Below are 19,463 nucleotides of genomic sequence, written 5' to 3' on the forward strand. Positions count from 1 at the left end.
TTGACGCAAAATTGACTCATATCCAAATATCAAACCTGCTATTAAGCCCTCCATGACCCGTAAACATGACACTTGTGTTTGTCGCAGTTTTATGAGCTGGAATATACGCCAGCACAAACGATACCTGATGCCCAAAATAGGTTATTCTTATCAACAAAAATATGCTGTTTACTATGAAAATATCATTGCGCCCCCATCAGCGACTCAGGTTATCCCGAATTCTAACCAACAGGACGCATGCGAAACACTTGAACCTCACATCACGCCATGTAACGACCTCGTCTCACCCTCTCCCCGCTAACGTTCTTCCGCCTGGGCACCAAGAGAAAGAGACAGAAAAAAAATGTAAAACAAGACTACTGCATGAAATCTCTGTCCAACATACTCAAAAGGCCTTATTACAGGGCATGGGGAAACGGGACGACTCCATAGTATATTACGAAATGAGAAATAGAGGGATGACGGGGGCCAGGGTAGTAGACTTCCCCCCCACAGAAAACCCATATTATCCCGAGCCTTGAGCTTAAGGTCTCCACGATCTCGATAAGATAACGAGAAGAAGAGGGTGGCTGGGACCAGCGCAGGGAAAGGGGGACTGGGGGGGGGGGGTGGTCCCAGAAGGCCTGGGGGTTTATGGTGACCGTCGTCCTTCCACTTTCCATGTCCCACGATCGAGCTAGGAGCACCCCAGATCGTCGCTTCGAAAAAGCATTCCACACGAGTCGCGATGTCAAGGGTTGCCTGTTTAGGCAGGATGTTCGGGGGATCGGGGGGTTTGCCGGGAGGAAAGAAAGGGCAGAGGGTGAAGAGGGCTTGTCCATGTTTCACTTTCAACGTTTTAACTAGCAAGGGGGGGGAATGCCTTACTTAGCGTGTAGGTAAGTAAATAAGCAGCCCCCGGTAGTTACTAGTTAGTTACCGCCGTAACGAGCGAGAGAGAACGAGAGCACGCCATCATCTCTGCACAATCTAGCCCCCCTTGCGCTACTTAGGCAAAAAAGTCTAAATGAATGTGAAGGGAAAATGCAGGGTGCAAACTTGACAAGTTTGACACCGACGGACGATGTAGATCAGGGTTTGTCATGTAAACCTTACTAGCTAGCTCCGTTGGCTAGCGTACGTAGTAACCCGACTATCTTGTCTATCGCAATACCAAGGATAAAGACAGAAAAAAAGGGGTCCATCAAAGTTATCTGTCTGTGTGTATAAACTTTCGAACTACTTACTTACAAATCCACGCAGTGCAACGTGAACAAAGGTTACGCTTCCCAGCCCCATCTCCCCCCTCCAAACCAGCAATTAGCGCCATCCCGCCCTCATACTTACGCTTTGGGGCGAGTTGCGCAAATATGCTACTCGCAAACTGTGATACGGCAGCCATGAGGGTTCGCCACTTCTACTTGAAACCCTCAACAAAATCATTTACCCACCTACCCACAAATGTCATCAAAACAATCCTTTGTCCACAACAACAACCACCCTTCATCAAACAAACCCCCCCTCCCCCCCCAGAACCGCAACTACGGGATTCCAGAACCCTTCCTAAGATGACCTGCCGAGAAACCGGCACGTAGGCTACGTACGTACACAGTTAATCTCCCACGCGACACGGGCTGAAAGATGTAAGACGGGGAAAAAACGGTCCTCAAACCCACTCGTCCGTTACTCTCCCCCCTTGCAACAAAATGCAACGTCGTACGTACGTACCCGTCTACCCCCAATCTACTCTACTCGGGCTCTCCATCCTCAGGGCCCCAACCTACCTACATACGTACGTACGCAACTGTACGTATGTACGTACATCAACCACACCTTCCAATCCTCCCCACACAAACGCGCAACTGCGCGTCCTCTAATCCCAACTGTCCCTTTTACCTACACAACCGTATTAGTATTAAATCATCCGCTCACGTGACTCAACCATCCCAGCGTACTGTACCAACTGTGTGCCCATTTCCACGTGAAATGCTTCATCTGACCCACACACACACACACTAGTATAGTATAGTATGCAGGCTTAAAACTAAACCCACGAGTAATAAAAAGATAAAAGTGGGTTTCGTGCATGTCGGTCCGACTGTGAGGAGTGTGTTGATCAGTGGGATTTTCACGTGTTGTTGGCGCCCATGCCCACCCACCCACATGCTGACGGGGGAAGAGTGGAGAGGGGGGGGGGGGTAATTTCAGTCGGTTAGCGCGGCGGCGGTGGTGGTTTGTTTTTTTTTGGGGGGGGGGAGGGCGGTAGTAGCGGGATGATGGGATGATGAGGTTTGTAAGAGGGATGAGGTGTGGAAGGGGGGTGGATGCTGGGATGAGTTGGGGGCTTAACCGGTTTTTTCCTTTTTGTGGGAGTGGGTTGCTGAGGGGCGTGGAGTGATTGGGAAGTAGAAACACGTCGAGTTTTTAATGAGTTGTTCGTAGGGATGAGGAGGTAACAAAGAATACATCTGAATTGATGTGGTTATCATGAACATGTATAGTCCATGTCATCTAAGAGAGAATCTATCATCTACAGCGACAAGCGCTATTCTTCTTAGTCTTGTGAAAAGAAAAAAAAGGAAAGAAAATTAGGAACCCCCATGCGCCATACACCTATGCTATGCTGTAAAGAGATACTAGAAAAAACACATCGGGAATCAAAAGGTCAACCATCTTATTCCTCCAACACACCAGTCGCCATCATGCTCTCTTTCAGAGCCTTCTTGTACTCGCGCTCCATGCCGTGCTTGACAGCGTCAAGGACAGTGTTTACTGTGGCCTTGGGCTCGAAGCGGGGCTTGGTGCCGTCTTGGAAGACACCAGTCTTGACCAGGATCGAGTACCAGTTGGCGTCGGGGTTTTGCTCATTGTACTCATTGGTACCCCGAATGTCTGACTCTGGTGTGTCGCCCACAAAGTAGACAGTGGAAGGAGGTGAGTCAATACCGTGGGTGTCTTTGCGCCATTCCTGGAGCAGACGAGTAGCGAACTGGAAGGTGCCGATTTGTGGCTTTCCAAATGCAGTGGTCTCAAGAGTACGGCCAGTGACGGCCTTGAACATGGCTTCCAAGGAAACGCGGAGAGCACCCATACCAATGCGGGTAAGGTCGTGCGAAGCGCTCCAGACGACGTCGTTGTGGGAGAAGAAGACTGGTGGGCCTTCATCGTAGTTCTCAGACCTGGTGCCAAGACGGCCCTTCTTTGACATGAGTAGGTCAAGAATGATCTGCTGGTCCGATGCCCAATCACGTGAATCGGCGAAAACAAAAATGGCCTCAATTTCAACCTCAGCAAAGTTGCGGGTTCGGGAGTTGTTGTACTCTTCCTCTGTAAGCTTGCGGAAAGGGGTAGTATCTTGGTTGTCCTTGATGATGTCACCAGGAGTTACACTGAGCTTGTGTTAGAAACAGGTATGCGGCCGGAATAACGGACATGACTTACACATCCTTGAATCCGTAACCTTCGGCGACAATGCGGCACTTCTCGCCCTCGCCACCGACGACCAGCACAGTGCCGTACTTCTCAGCCATCTCCCTCATTGGAGTGTGTCCGCAGATGAACTGGCCAGGCGAAACTTCAATCTCTAGTTGCTTGCTCAGTTGAATGCAGCGCTCAGCTTCGGTCTTGCCGCCACCATTGGTGACGAAGATGTACGGGACTTGGATGCCATATTCATTGTCACCGTTGAGCATCTTCATGGCTTCGATGGCTTCTGGAATGGGACGGCCACCACGAATGAGAACACCGTCAATGTCTATGCATGGTTAGAACGATTGCGCTCCACATAGGACGACGGGGTCTAACGCACCAAAAGCAAAAGCATATTTGTCTGTGACGGATGTTTCAGGAGGAGTCAGATCGGGTGATCCAGGGGCGACAGCATCGAGGTGACGTCTAGCAGTCTCGAAGCCGCTGGCAATCTCCGACTGTTTGGATGGGGCCATGAGATGTTGTGGGGGAACAACAACAGTCGGGCCCATGTTGATGTTCTCGCGGGTAGCCTCAACTGCTGAGAGGCGACGCACGAAACCGCTTCCCGCTGCGGGAACTGCAAGAGGTGCTGACATGGTGTAAGGTAGGTTTGTACAAAATCTGTGCCAATCACAAAGGTTTGCTAGAAAATGCTCTCCTCTGAGAAGTGGAGTTTGGAAAATGTGGCGAGTTGATAGCAGAGGAAGTTTGGTGGTCTTTATAGCGTGTGAGCCCGATAGTCAGGTCGATTCTCCAGAAAACCCCTCAAGGAAGCGGAGAGAATAGTGGGTATGTGGATATGTGGGAATGTGGAGGTGGGTTGTAATGCTAAATGGTTGGTTTGCGCAAAGATACCGAGTGTTTTATACCAAAGACAAACAGTCAATCCAAGCTGAACCCTAGCATCGCTGGAGTGATAATCTTCATCCCTAGTGGCATGATACTCTGCACGTCTACGTCGATTCACCGGACCCTGAACATGAAAACTTCTGGTTTAGGACTTTGTCGGTGAGCATTGCGTAGAGTGATGGCGTCACCCGATCGAAACAAGCGCAAGGGACGCTTCAGCACGTCGACTTCGATGGCAATACAATATCCTAGCCGTGTGCTTCTCGACATGTGCTTGGAGATTGTGGCACGTTTCTCGATGCTGATTCGATACATACGACAGTGATGTTGCAATAATTGTGGGTATACGGCCGAAGTTGTGCGGCTGCTTGAATCCCTGGTGATCTTGGATTACATACTTTACAGCCGTCTCATGCGCGCCATGTGGCAGACGGCCGCGGTTGGTGTTGCAGCTGTGGAACGGTGTTGCAGAATTTTGAAGTTCTTCGGCGCTATGATGTCACTAATGATTAGGTTGCATGTCGCTACACCGCATGGGAGCATACATCCTCACCGGCCGGAGGTGCCCGCGAATGAAGATTCGTCAGGGACTCAGGGACTCTGAGTCGCCGTGTCAAACACTTGCCAAGTATGAGTGTGAACACGAATGAAATGCCAGCCGCCCTGGTCTTTTGGCGAGGACAAGCCGGCCTGCGTTCTCGCCAAGCTTCGGGGACTTGATGAGGCAACTTGAGGCTCAACGGAGGCTGTCTCGGCAGACATGCCAAACGTTGAACCGTCCTGTCAGGGTTTGGCGCGTCGCATCAAGGAACGGCGTCAGCATCCTCCGTATAATGCACTCGTTCGCGCTTGCGATATTATGATAGCAACAGCAACAACAGTTTGCGGTATCTTCGAAATGATGTCCGCACCATTGTCCCATCTCTTGTTCCGAGTAAAACCGCGCGCGCGCATCTACACAGCCTACACACAGTGGATCGCTAGTACCTACAGTAGGACAGGTATCCACATCCAAGGCACGAGCATGGGTCACTTGACGTAACTGTACATGACCCTATAAGCCGCCCGGTGCTTTTTGCAGAGTGGATGACGGTTGTAGGTATGCGACTTGTACGTGAAACCGGGCCAGGTCGCAATAAAGGTAGCAATGAGGCATTGCTGCAAGACAGAAGTGACGCTGGTCGTGTCAGTTCTCCCGGCCACGACAACAACGACAACGACAACAAGACCAAAGACTGCGTATGCTACCAGTAAGTGACATTGACGCAACAGTGGGGGACGCAGGATTGTCAGGCAGCCTCCCAATACGACTACGAGTGCATTTAGTGGCTGGTCATCATACATATCCCTGGCACACAAGGGCGTCTGCAAATGCCGAAAAGCCGTTTAAGACCCGAAACAATCTGCAAGAAGCAATGATCGGACGACGCCGTTGTTGAAGGTGAAGGGGATGTTCGTTGCGCTGTTGCCGCTATCACTACTAGTGTTTGGTGTTTGAATGCTGAAGAGATGGAGAAAGGACCAGCAGAGCAGAGAAGGCGGGGTGTGGTGTTGAATCCACATCTCCACGCCTCCACGCCTCCACGAGTTTCCTGGAGCGACCCCGGATTTGCAACCAGCGGGATTTAACCAGTATAGGGTCTATCTATACACCACCTTCCGCGGACTCACCGCAAGTTCTTGCACATCGGTCGACCGTCGCTAGGGCGGCGCTATGCCGTCGTAAAGTGCTTTGCTCTGCAAGCCTTGGGTATTGATTGTGCGAGACCTGCTTCACGCACCAGGTTCCCGTCGCAGGGACTCGGTTCAGCTGCCGTGCTCCACTGTTTTTGCGGAGGGACGAAGTGGGAGTGCTGATCGTTTAGGGAAAGTGGGTCCTCTGGGTTTTGGCAGTGTCGCTGTCGGCACAGTACAGCCGAGTACGTCGCGGATATGGCGTTTCACCGATTGTGGGGATAGACTGGTATGGATCGGTGCTTCGAGTGTCAAATCCTGTGTTAAATGTGAGCTCTGAGGCGGAGAGATGGATAGGTGGGGTTGCTGGTCATAGGAGAAGGAAGGAGCACCTTGCATTGAATAGGCAAGAGCAGGTCCGAACCACATGCGTTGCGATTTACATCGCTGCCCCGCGTTAAGCTCCCACATGCCCTTATCCATTTCCACATTACTAGTAAGATGTATCCTCTCAAGCCATGAATTGGACGGGCGGTTCACTGCAGCGCACTAAGAAAGCCAACTCGGGCATGCTGCAAAGGCAGAGAGCGTATTTTGCCAAGGCACGAACAAACCTTCATAACATACCTCAAACGCCTATTGCTCCCTTCTGCCCGAGTTATCTTCGCGACAACAGCAAATCGGATTCTCTAGCGTTTCCTTCATTTGAGTTGATCTCGGACCGACGTAGGGAGTGCTCTGTGACAGGTGGAGGGGAGCCAGCACACAGTGAGGATATACCTGTAGCAGACGACAAGTGGTGCGCGATCAGCAGGCATCAAGTATCTCCACATGAATCACCCAGCGGACGTGTCGCTCACCATGATGTCCAATCGGAGACCTCACCTCAAGCTCAAGAAGGTAGTTGTGGCGAGCAGATCCATGATTACTTGCGTGATGCTTAGACAGAGAAACTGACGGCAACATAGACTTAGATGGCCCGAAACGCAAGGCCCCAGACAAGAATGTGGAGATGCAACTGCTGGAGGCGAATAAGAAAAGGTTGTTAACCCAGGCAGATTGGATCGGCATCGACGCTTCAAAGCCAGTGCAACTGCAATCTGTGTCGTGCAAGCAGAAAGAGAAGATTGGCAAGCGCAGAAGAAGGAGTGGAAAATGCCGCGCGCAGAAAAGACAGTGTGTTGAGGGAGGATTCAAACCAAAAAAGCCTCATCTCGAGCACCGGTCCTTTGCTAAGCTCTTGGAAAGTCGTGCTAACCGGGACGGACCCAAGAACATAGAGATTCGCATAGGCACAGAGGCATTGGCAGATGGGCAGTCTGCTCAGGTCGAAGAGTGTGCGCAATCGGAAGCTTGTTCAAGCCCGATGCTTTTTGAGCAAGACGATTTAGTTTCCCACGTCTCAGCGACATGTGAAGATGCTCGGCACCATGGCGATGCTTCAAGTTGTGCGGAGTCTGTTGCAGGTAGAGACGGTTGCGACAAGTTGCACAAGCAACAGCTGACAACCGTGAATGTGGACGAATGCAATAGGTCAACATGCAGCTTTGGGCCCGTTGACCGTGGTCGCGATGACGAGCGCAATCTGCGTTTTGTGTTTAGGGGCCGGGCCTCTCCCATGGGTCTACGTACTCACCACGTAACGGGCAGGCAAGAGATGGATGAAACACGGCTACTCGAAGAACGAACATCGGTCTCCACATGCCAGGCCAAACATGTGCATCGGGTCACCAATGACAGCGAGGATCCAAGTGTATACGCAATCGTCGATCAAGAACCCTGGATGGCGTATCTCGCAATTTCCGACGTTTCTTCACGGGCAAACGACACGGGAATTTGTACCAAAGACAAATTGCAGCTCAATGAGAGCATTACAGGAAATGAGAGTGGGTATGACACAGGATGGTCAAAGGGCGCCGCCATTCAGGGCGAGGAGGACGAGGATAGTGAAGGTTTTAGGGCAGCGTCAAGATGCGAGTCTTTGGCTTCGTTGAGGCGGGGTACAGGGAGAGCGGCAACAGGGTATGTGCCGGAGATGAAAGGCATTTGCGCAGACCAACCAAATTGGAGCCATGTACAAACTTTGGACGAAGATGAGAAGGAGTGGCAGGCGTTTGTCTTGGGTAGCGACCAAAGTCGATCCTTGCCAAGGGTGCAGGTGGATGCACGCCGACGTTTTGCGCAGACGGTAGTAGAGTATGCGCAAAAGGCATGTTCAGAGCAGCTGCCGCTATCCGTTGCAGCAAGTTGCGCAAGCACCCCGCCACGGAATGAAGCCGAAATTCCGTAGATTTGGTTCTTGCACACGCGACAGGGGACCAGATGCAGCAGATTGAATGAATGCTACGGGCGCGGTCATGCAAGAAGGCATGTACGTAGACACAGAAGGAATTATTTGAGGAGAGATGTTGAGGAGACAAGAAGTGTTGGGGCATTGTGAGTCAATGGACCAAGGCGAGGCGGTAGGTGGGCAGTGAATGAGTGAGTGAGTGAGTGAGTGAGTGATGCATGTGTACATAGGACATGCATCCATCCATCCGCCCACTTGCCTAGCTAGGAAGCAAGGCATGTTTAGATGTGGCTTGTCCCTTAGAACGTTCAGATGCAACGTCCCGTAAAGTAAGACTCGGGCATTCGGGGCGACTCAGACAGGCATAGACGGAAGGGCGGCGAGTAAGGAGCAGAGTGTAAGTATACAGGCATTCGGGCCGGGCGGGTAGGAAGAGTGAATGGGTGGGTACTACTTAGTGTACTAGGGCTAGTAGCGGATGCGATACCCCAGTCAGCAGTGACGACGGAGGGCATCGTTGTAGATCCCAACAAGCGGTAACTAAGCAGACACAGACGTATGTATGCCTGATCATCGTTTCAGCGGGGACGTGGGATGAGGGCGGAACTAGACAAGTGGATTGGCCCGTTTTGGCCGAGGAGCAAATGGCATGTTTTGACTTTTAGAGTGGTAGGCTAGCGTAGCTGGCGACGTACCGTCGTGTTGCATGTCAGCGAATGAAGAGGGGCAGATGGCATTGTCTTTGTGTCGCTGACGCGCTACGTGAATAGGGCCCGGATGGCGTCGAGGCGTTGGAAACGTTAGCTGGGTGCATGTTGGCAGCGTTGGCGCTTCTTCGCAAGGGTGGTTTTTACGAGTGTGTGCGCAGGACGACGCATTGAGAAGGGGCGATTGAGCGAGGTGTAGACGAGGAGGGAGTGTAATACATGGCTATGCTAAGAGTTTGACGAATGCAGCAACTCGAGTATGGACAGAGGGCACGCCAAGATGGGGAGCAATGCGAACACCTGCACTCGATGCGTCAGAGTCGGGTCAATATGCATGTCGTGGGTAGCTGGTAGTATAGCAATTGTTTGAAGAGGGGAGGGGGGTGGTGGCCCGGGGCAGGCCGGGTGACGTGCGGGGCTCTATTTCTGGGTGAGCCCTATGAGTTGAGAGGGCGTGGCGACCGGGCATCCTTGTCTTGGCGCAAGTGGACTCGGACCGGGGCAAAGGATGCAAATGCCAGAGCCAAAGCCAGCGTGCCGGTGGCGGTGCCAGAGTTACAGGCGGACAGGCAGACAGGCGTACAGACAGACAGACAGAAGGGACACGGTGAAGCCCAAGGGCAGGCAATAGTCATGTGAGGCAACGGGCTGCGGCGATGATTCAGAGCAGCGTGCGGTTGGGGGGACAAAGAAACGATTGGACACCGAGGACGGAAAACAGAGAGGACAGCACACCGCCGGCCGGTCACATGGACTGGGTGAGTGGCAGGCAGTTCCGGAGGAGAGCAAGAGCAGCCAAGTCCACAATTGATGTGCGGGGGGGCGTTGTGGCATGATTGGCGCTCGGGCGTCAGGGGTAAAAAAATCCTTTGCCTTCTCGAAGCCGTCGAAAGATGACTAGCCGGGCGGGCGTCACGCGACTCGGCGACGCAACAGCGGCAGTAGCAGCTAGCAGAAAGTAACAGCACAAGCACAAGCACAAGCAGCAGAGGCAGAGGCAGATGCAGATGCAAGCCCTGCGGTGGCGTGAAGCAGCCGGGCGGGCAGGAAATTGGTGGCTCGAGGCAAACTTTGGCCATGACGACGGCGGATCCCTGGCCTCTGGTTGCGCCGTCGTTGGTGATCGAACCGTTGTGCCGGCTTCGCACTTGGCTTCACCCTGCCCGCACGCCACGTGTGAGCCTATCGAGACAGAGTAAGAGCAGTGTAGAGTAAGAAGAGGCGCGCCCACAGCCACACATGGGGCGCCCCAGCCTGGCCAACAAGCTGTTCCCATGGCACTCGTCTTTTGCGGAGTCATAGTAATCTGAGAGTATCGTGGACCAGCGCGTACAGCACAGCAGAGGCAGTCAGTCCGCTGACCGGTGTGTCAAGACACGAATGACCCACGCAGTTTGTGGCATCGTCCTTGTGTGGGGCCGTTGATGCTGCTGCTGCTGCCCTACACCGACGTATGCTGCTGCTGCTGCATACAGACCCGATATGATGATGATGTTGGTGGTGGTGGTGATGATGATGATGATGACGATGCAAGCAAGCACGCACGCACGCACAACGCCAGCCTTGCCCATGCTGCCCTCTACTCTGGTTGCCTCGGTTTCTAGCATGGGATCCCCCTCTTTGGCCGGATGTAACGGCAGCGCTACAGTGGCTATACATACTTGTACATGCATGGAAATACGTAGTAGCTGGGCGCAACTCGTCCTCGCAGCTTCCCAGCTCGCCTGTCAGCGGGAAGCGGCAGCGTGGGTGCAGGCAGGCGGCGGCGGCCATGGTCCTCCTTGGTGCACATGCATCTGCCTTGCCTCACTTATGCTCAGGCTCGCCACGAATGGCTCGAGTGAGCGGCCGGCAGGCGGGCGTGATTGGCAGCGGTGCAGCTGGCGGTGCAGCTGGCGGTGCAATGGATGCAGATGGCGGATGGCGGATGGTGGATGGGACAAGCTTGGGCTGCGTCATTGTCGACGCCGTTGCTCGGTGGGGCCTAACCAGTGTCGCGGCTCGCAGTGATTACCGCTAGCACACGAGACAAACAGGGAAGAGGCCTTTTGCAGCCCGAGTTACCATGTCTTGACGCGGACTTGGGCCCGACCGACAAGGAGGCACGGAGTCAAGGTCAAGGCATCTTGTGCCATAGCCGTGTCGTTTGCAAAGTTAGCTGAGAAAAATTCCGTCTGCGGCTTGACTGTTCCTGGCCGCCGCCTTGCTGGCCCACCGCCCTGCCGCTGCCCGCTGCCCTGCCCACGGGCCTGCCCACGGGCCTGCCCATATACATAGTAGTCCGAGTACCTCTCCTAACAGTCAGTACTTACACACACACACACACACACACACACACACACACAAAGCCAGCCCGCCCACTCCCTTAGCTCTGCTAGCATTAGTCCGCCTTGTCTGCACTACCCGCTAGAGCTAGCAGCAAAACAATTACACCCACACACGACATTACTCTACCACACAACCCCTCGACTCCTCACTCGACCACCACCACATCACCCGCCGCCCACCTGCCACCTCACACCTAACCTACTCCTCTTTCTCTCTCCATCTCTCTCCACCCCGCCCAATCCCCTCTCGGCATCCGCCGCTGCAGCTGCCCGTCCTTCTCCGCACATCATCCCACCGCGTTTTTAACGAGCCTGGTGCGCCCGCCCTGGTCTGCCGAATCGCTTGCTGCAAAAAAACCCAACCCGCCCCCCACGACTGCTCCGGAGTACTTCAGATCGCACAGTATCCATGCACCGTGCATGCAAGGCCGTCTCCCAGTAATCCCAGCTGACCTCCACCTGCACCTCGCGCAGCGCGCGCTTCCTCGTCCAAACTCGTCATAGCCAAAACGCATTCTGTCAGTCTCACGATGCGATCCAGTTCCTAGCCTGAGCTCTGCCAAAAAAAAGGACCCAGCAGGCTGTTGATCCTATCTGCTTTTATTCTCGAGTGGCGCCCGCCCGCCTTGACGCTCCTTCCACACATCCACATCCACATCCACTCACACTCTCCCGCACACACCCCCTCTTACTCCAACTCCTACTCCTACTCCTTGCACCAATTGTCCGCGCCATGAAGATTTACTAGCACGCCCCGACATCAGCCTTTTGCTCTCTCTTTCTCTCAGACATCCCACCACCATGTCACTCCTCCACGACTCCTACGCGCGCCCGCGCATGCCCTCGCCCTCGCCTAGTTACGCTCGCGCCATTAGCATTTCCGCCCGTGGCAGCCCGGCCCTTACTGCCTCTTGCCTCAATGGCTCCCTCCAGTCAACCCCAGAAGGCATGGTCCCCATCTCGTCATCGCTACCCGCCATTCCCTCCTACACACTACCAGAGTCGTTACTCCCTCCTCCCGTTCAGTCGCAGCCAACTTCCTCGCCATCGGCCATGGCGGAAGCCCTAGGCAAGGGACCAGGCCTGATTCGACGGGTTAGCCGGGGCGCCCAGGGTATCCCGCATCGCTTCCGCCGCGGCAACTCGACTGCTCAACGCGACAAGAGCTCTGGTCCCGTTATTATGCGCCGCCGCAGCGACAGCAGGACTGCCGCCGACGGCGACACAGGCATCTCCGACTTTGACGCTTTCGAGGAAGAGGAGGCTATTGAAGATCCATATGAGCCCATCCACGGCCTTGGCATCACCGGCCCTTCGCCCAGCTTCAGCTCAATACCCGACACGGCGGTCGTAGCCCCGGTACGCAACTCCCGCCTCGAACAAGGCACCGTTTTGAGGAAGATCACCAAAAAGGAAAAGAAGGAAATCAACCTGCGTCTGGACCTGGAATCCGCAAAGGTCTTCTGGGATCCCTCAAGACCCTCAAAGGCCTTTTACATTGATGATGTAAAGGAAATCCGCTCCGGCCCAGAAGCAAAGCACTATCGCGAAGAGTGCGGACTTTCAGAAAACTGGGCACCATACTGGTTCACCATTGTATACACCGACACCACACGATCAAAGGGCCGGATACGAACCATGCACCTCATCGCACCCGACGTTGGTGTCTTCAACATGTGGACTCAGACACTCGAATCCGTGTCACGTAACCGCATCGACCTCATGGCTGGCCTCATGGGCTTTGCCGACAAGAGTGCCAAGCTCGTGTGGCAACGCGCAATGAAGAAGCGGGGTGAAGGCGAAGAGTCGCTCGACTTCCCCAGCATTGTCGAGTTGTGCCGGAGCTTGCACATCAACTGCAGCGAAGCCACTCTTCGCATCTACTTCCAAAAGGCCGACAATCAGTCCACTGGAAAACTCAACCAACAACAATTTCTATCCTTTGTCAGGCGCCTAAAAGAGCGCAAGGACATCAAGACAATTTACAAGTCCCTGACATCAGGCTCCAAGATCGAAATGGACAAGGTTACCTTCTTCTCCTTTCTCCAACAAGAACAAGGTGTCGATGTCAACGCAGACCTCGAGTACTGGACCAACACATTTGAGCGCTTCGCACGTGCCACCAAGCCTCGAGCACCTGCCACACCTGTCGAGGGCGGTGACATTCCCCTGCCCCTGGCCATGAACTTTTCGGGTTTCCAGACGTTTCTCACATCTGCCGCAAACTCTATTCTCCGCCCGGTTGGTCGCCAACAAAAACTCGATCGACCATTGAACGAGTACTACATCTCCAGCTCTCACAACACATACCTCTTGGGCCGCCAGGTAGCTGGTGAATCTAGCACAGAGGCATACATTACTGCGCTTCAAAAGGGTTGCCGATGCCTTGAGATTGACTGCTGGGACGGGGCAGACAACATCCCCGTCGTCATGCACGGCCGAACTCTAACCAAGAGCATTCTCTTCCAGGACACCATCAAGGTCATCAACAAGTACGCCTTTACCGAGTCGCCATACCCCGTCATCCTATCGCTCGAGGTCCACTGCTCGCCAGTTCAACAGTCGGCCATGGTCAAGATTATGATGCAAGAGTTTGGCGACAAGCTAGTGCTTCAACCCCTGGACTTTGAGTCGCAGAGCCTGCCTAGCCCTGAGGAGCTCAAGTACCGCATACTCATCAAAGTAAAGGGTGCTGCTGGCGACGAGTTCGACACCAGGGCGCTCATCGGCGAAATCACCTCACGAAGGCAGCGCAGCTTCAGCTCACCATGGTCACGACCCGTCATCATGAATGATAATGCCATCCCAAATTCGCCCCTTCTCTCGAGCCCGCCTTCGATGAGCCCGCCGGAGCGATCGGCAACCTTTTGGGCAACCCCTCGAACTTCAAACAACACGCTACCCACCTCAACAGCTGTAAGCTCGGCAGAAGACAGCGACAGCCCCAATGCAACTGCCGCAGAAGCTGCCGAGGTGGTTGACGACCGAACCAAGTCCAAGAAAGCCAAAACAAGCAACATCACCAAGGAGCTAGGAAGCCTCGGAGTTTACACCCGCGGTGTCAAGTTTACAGACTTCGGCAGCATGGAAGCCAACACCTTCAACCATGTCTTCTCCATCAATGAACGCGCCTTCGACAAGCTTACCAAGCCTGGAGCACGTGAGAAGCACCTACTCGAAGAGCACAATATGCGCTGCCTCATGCGTGTATATCCGCACGCCTTCCGCATCAACTCGTCAAACTTCGATCCTCTCAAGTTCTGGCGTCGCGGTGTGCAGATGGCTGCGCTCAATTGGCAGACGTACGATCTTGGCCAGCAGCTGAATGAGGCCATGTTCGCTGGTGGAGACGATCGCACGGGCTACGTCCTCAAGCCGGCGGCCCTTCGCCTCGAGTCACAGACACCAGTTGTTGGTCACCGCAAGGCACCAAAGAAGCAAGTCAAGTTCACCGTGCAAATCATCTCGGCTCAACAACTACCTCGTCCACGAGGCCTCGGCCAAGAGGCCAATATCAACCCATATGTCGAGTTTGAAATGTACTGCGCTGAAGACATGGGTGCAAACGCTACGGGTATTGGCGGCCAGGACGCATCAGCCCGCAATGGTCACTCGGGTATTGGAAACCCTCTGCGCAAGCGGACCCGCATTGTTGAAGGCAACGGCTATAACCCCGAGTTCGGCAATGAAATTGACATGACAGTCACAACAAGATACCCCAGCCTCGTATTCGTACGCTGGACTGTCTGGAATTCGCTTGATGCACGGACCACGAATCACGCGCCACTTGCTACCTTTACAGCCAAATTAAGCAGCATCCAGCAAGGCTATCGTCACCTTCCTCTCTACGACAGCAACGGCGAGCAATACTTGTTCTCGACTCTCTTCTGCAAGATCAAGAAACAGGATATTGTCGATGCACCCGAAGTCTCGAGCGGCACTTCGTGCGGGTCCTCAATTGACCCTGGTAGCCCCCTCCAGGAGCCTACCAACACCAAAGCGAGCCGCAGCTTCGTCAGACGCTTGATCAGCCGTGCACCTAGTGAACGCAGGAGGCGCAAAGAAGAGCTGCACCGCACAGGAAGCGAGTCACGCGAATCTGATCTAGACCCCATTAGTCGCTCAAGCACAATGGAGCGATAGCCCAAGCTCCAGATACCGCCTCACTCTGGGTGTGCAGCTGACAGTGTCGCCACGCATATCTGTAAGCACGAGTTTCTCGGCTGCAGGTGGTGCACCATACAACTAGCAGCATGTTGTTCACCCCACATGTACTGATATTTGGCCGTGCGCCGGTTTCTTACTCTTCTAAGAAACCTGACGCCATGACATGGGCCACGGCTATGTGTCCCGCACCTTGACCCCAAATACGGATACGCGGAACAAAGCTAAGAAAATCTCGGGCAACGGCACCATGCGTATGCTCCCGCTTCCGTCAATTATCGGATATCCAACAGAATCGCAATTACTACTGCTCGGCCTAGCAAACACCGCTTTGCACAAAAAAAACAAAAAGTTATCCTTGATTCTCAGTCTGGTCCTGGGCGTCGATCGCTTTCATCCTTGCCGTGTGTATTCGATTCTAGCATATACCCTTTTTTTCGCGACAACCTTTTTATTTCTTTTCATTGTTTTTTTCCCGGGACCGGAAACATTGGCGTAGGTGAACAATCATAGGGAAACTATCATGGTTTGCCGGCGAGCAACCGTTTTTGCATCTTGGCGATATCCCCATAGACTTTTTGTTTTCGGACTTTTTTTCTTTTTTGGAAGGGCTTCATTGCTCGAGTAACCAACCTCCTGTACAAACCGCTTCTTCTTCTCGTTTCTTTTCTTCTCATTCTTCTTACCAATACTTTTTTTCCATTTTCTCTCTGTAGCCATAGTGGGCTTGACGACTTTACGATGTAGCTTATTCTGGCATAGCCTAGTTAGCAATTCTGTAGGGCAGGATTCCACATTTTTTTCTTCGTTTTCACAAGCGCTTCAACCGTTGATTCTTCGGTGCCCGCTTTTTTTCCTTCTTCAACTTTTTTTCGTCCGCGTGGTTTTTTAATTGGAACCTCTTTTTTTTTCCTTTCTGTCCTTGTCGACTCACAACAACTCAACACACATGGGGCCGGGCCCAACAAAAAAGATTAGGAGTCAAGGGCGGTGTGTAACTATTTGTTGGGAATTCTTCCTTTACATTCTTGATTGTCGTTTTATTGGTAACATCCATGTGTTTTTGCGCTCATCATTTTTTTCCTTTGTCTGGTTGGGTATGTATGTATAGAAGGATATCGGAAGTGGGCCTGTGAGGCGGCGGTGGGGGGGTACAGGCGTAAACGGAAAGGATACTTGGCTGGCCTCATGGGGTTTCTTCGGCATCGGTTCCAGTTTACACCAAGGGACCGGCGGGGACCGGGGCGGGGGTTACAAGCAAAGGAAAACATGGTGTTCCCAGTTATTCAACTGTGAAACAAAAAAAGTTGACACCAACCTTTTTTTTCGATTTTTCTAGTAACCCCCAAGGAAGACATAAAAAACCACACTCTTAGAAATGACAAATACGACTTATTTTCGAGCGTCCAAGGAAATCAAACAAAAGATTCCTACGCTGACCACGCCTATACCTGCCTAACTTACCGTGTGCACGTACCTCTTCGTACCTTTTCCCGCTCCCATGTAAACCCTTGCTCACCTCGGATCTTCACAAAACAATAAAGCCGGAAGAGGGGAAGCACCCGACATAAAGCGGGGGGGAGGACAAAAGGGCCCCAAAGAACAGCAGACTAATCAAAATACCGCGACATGGGATATCGGAAAGTCCAAAAGTCAATTGCATCACATCCTCACATATCCGGACCCATTCCCTCGGGCGTGGTGGTGGTAGCGGTGGTGATGATGATGATGATGGTGATGAGTAGTGCAGGATCTACAAAACCCAACGCAACGATTACACCTACACTACACATGTCTGCGTATAGACGGGAAAATCCGCTTGCATCGCCTCATTCCTGCCTTTTCTCCCGACATCGTACCGTATCGACCACGGATCAAAAAAGAAGAAACAGAAAGAACAGCCTTCCTCCCCCCCCCCGGTCCCGTATACGCATATACCCACACATATCCGCACCTACCCTTTCCATGCCAAAAAAACTACCGTTATCCACACGTAAAAAAACCGCACTTTTTGTCCATAGCATTAATCGTACATGACACTAACCAACACACATACACACATACACACACACACACACACACACACACAAACACACACACACACACAAACACACAAACNACACACACACACACACACACACACAAACACACACACACACACAAACACACAAACGCGCGCGCCCGTGCCCGCGCCGCACTAAAGAAAAAAAACACACCCAAAACAAACACATACTATCCCACAAAATGTAACACGTGCACCTTACATATTTACGCATAAGCACATACGCTTCAACTCCCCCGCCCGCGAGTTTATTTAAAAAAAAGGGTGTTTCTAAATAATAACAATAATAATAGTAATAACTAATAATAATTTTAAAAAAAAACCCCCCCGCCGCCCTTTCTTTTTTTTTTTACCTTAGGCAAGGGAAAGGCAAGGGTGTGTCGCACACGGCAATATGACTAGGATAAACCTAAGAAAAAAATGGACGACGACCAGGGGTGCGGTTTTTTTGTTTTTTTTGGATGGGCCCCGCAAAGATGGGCTCTAAATGCGATGCAAAGTGTGTAAAGATGAAGGGCGCGGGGGTGGCGGAAGAAGGTAGCAGGGTATACGCGAGAGAGGGGGGGGGGCGGGTGAGTCTATGGGGATTAGATGCATAAGTTTTATTTTTTACTATTATTATTTCTGATTTATCTTGCGTGGTTGGTAGAAGGGAGGAGGTGTGTGAGAGAGTGAGAGGGGGGGGGGAAAGTGTAAGCGGAAGGGAAGGGAAGGGGGACGGGAGAGAGGGAAAGAGAGGGGGGATGCGGACGAGGTTCCCCGCATTTTTCTTTCAGGGCAAAGGGCGGAAATGGGGAAAGTGGGAGGCGGAAGGGGGGCGTTTGAGGGAATTTGGAGCTGTATGCGAAGGGCACGGGCACACGGGCACGGGCACACGAGCACGAGCATGCGAGATTGTTGTCTGGGGGATGTTTTTGACATGGGGAGTAATTATGGCGCGTTTTTTTCTTGGGGAAGGTTGGATGCGGTATTTTTTTCTCTGTTGCAGGGGCGGGAGTGTGCGGGTGGATAGAGAGAGATTGAATACGTATTCGATTAATCGGAGAAAGTGCATATCTTAAGCATGTGTTTTAGGTGCATGATAGCAAGGGACCTGATGTAATCGTAAGTAATGTCAGTATCAGACGCAATCCTCCATCTCCTCCTTCCCTGCACAGAAAAGAAAAAGTGGTGAACCAGGGGAGACCGAAAGCCTACAACTATCGAATGCAATTCCTCCGACATTTCCGTATCCACACTATCGAGAAGTGAGCTGATCCCCCAATCCCAATAACAGGATTTTCTTTCTTCTCCTCATCAAATGAAGAAGAGGAAAGGCTGTCGGACGATCTTCGACCCATGCTTGTATCCCGCGCGCGCGCCCGCGTTCCCGCGCAACGCAAGTTAGAGGTTGGCATTGGGACTAGCTGGGGCGCGGGAACGACCCGGACGGACACGGGGCGCAGCGGGTAAGGTTCGAGCTCGCGCGTGCGCACGCGCGGGGTGGCAAAGAGGAGAAAAAAAGAGTAGCAGCGCGACAGGAAAGTGAGGTAAGCTCGACTTCCTTTTCCAGCCCGTTCAATGGAGCGCATTCCAGGCCTGCGGAGGGCGAGTCGGAAGGCGCTGGCTGGACTGTGTTCTATTTGGAAAATATCCCTCCCCCTTTTTCCAACTTTTTTCTTTCCTCGTTCAACAGATTGGTGGATTTAGAATTCTGCTTCTCCAACTTCTCCGATAGTTACTGGTGCGAAGTGTGTCGTGTGCTTTCTCAATGGTAGTCGCGGGCGCGTGGGATACTCCGAAAATGTGGAGAGACCACATGTTTCCGCGCGTTTCAAGCAAACCCATGTAAACACCACGACCTCAGCACAGCCAAAAAGCCACCCTAATATCGCTCCTACCGTCTATGCTCAAACTCCGCCTTCACTGATGTCGTGCAACCATGCTCGGACATACTGCGG

General features: G+C 52.8%; 5 protein-coding genes across 5 annotated transcripts; 3 read left to right on the forward strand and 2 right to left on the reverse strand.

Moving 5' to 3' along the window:
- Positions 1 to 2,653: 2,653 nt before the first annotated feature.
- Positions 2,654 to 4,046, reverse strand: COCMIDRAFT_21496 (uncharacterized protein; the record flags this gene model as incomplete). The annotated part of the gene is made up of 3 exons (XM_007684137.1): positions 2,654 to 3,368; positions 3,421 to 3,733; positions 3,788 to 4,046. The coding sequence occupies 3 exons, from the start codon at positions 4,044 to 4,046 to the stop codon at positions 2,654 to 2,656; spliced, it is 1,287 nt and encodes a 428-aa protein (XP_007682327.1).
- A 2,006-nt stretch (positions 4,047 to 6,052) lies between these two features.
- Positions 6,053 to 6,313, forward strand: COCMIDRAFT_80444 (uncharacterized protein; the record flags this gene model as incomplete). Its single annotated transcript, XM_007684246.1, has 1 exon — positions 6,053 to 6,313. A coding segment is annotated over one exon (261 nt), but the record flags the coding sequence as incomplete, so codon positions are not given.
- A 178-nt stretch (positions 6,314 to 6,491) lies between these two features.
- Positions 6,492 to 8,263, forward strand: COCMIDRAFT_80024 (uncharacterized protein; the record flags this gene model as incomplete). The annotated part of the gene is made up of 3 exons (XM_007684247.1): positions 6,492 to 6,699; positions 6,942 to 7,432; positions 7,553 to 8,263. The coding sequence occupies 3 exons, from the start codon at positions 6,492 to 6,494 to the stop codon at positions 8,261 to 8,263; spliced, it is 1,410 nt and encodes a 469-aa protein (XP_007682437.1).
- Positions 8,264 to 9,918: 1,655 nt separating this feature from the next.
- Positions 9,919 to 11,351, reverse strand: COCMIDRAFT_21498 (uncharacterized protein; the record flags this gene model as incomplete). The annotated part of the gene is made up of 6 exons (XM_007684138.1): positions 9,919 to 10,152; positions 10,210 to 10,255; positions 10,304 to 10,621; positions 10,781 to 10,954; positions 11,035 to 11,231; positions 11,283 to 11,351. The coding sequence occupies 6 exons, from the start codon at positions 11,349 to 11,351 to the stop codon at positions 9,919 to 9,921; spliced, it is 1,038 nt and encodes a 345-aa protein (XP_007682328.1).
- Positions 11,352 to 12,098: 747 nt separating this feature from the next.
- Positions 12,099 to 15,440, forward strand: COCMIDRAFT_21499 (uncharacterized protein; the record flags this gene model as incomplete). Its single annotated transcript, XM_007684139.1, has 1 exon — positions 12,099 to 15,440. One exon carries the CDS (start codon positions 12,099 to 12,101, stop codon positions 15,438 to 15,440), a length of 3,342 nt encoding a protein of 1,113 aa, XP_007682329.1.
- Between the last annotated feature and the right edge of the window lie 4,023 nt (positions 15,441 to 19,463).

This window comes from Bipolaris oryzae (assembly GCF_000523455.1).
Source record: "Bipolaris oryzae ATCC 44560 unplaced genomic scaffold scaffold_1, whole genome shotgun sequence".
NCBI classification, from domain to species: domain Eukaryota; kingdom Fungi; phylum Ascomycota; class Dothideomycetes; order Pleosporales; family Pleosporaceae; genus Bipolaris; species Bipolaris oryzae.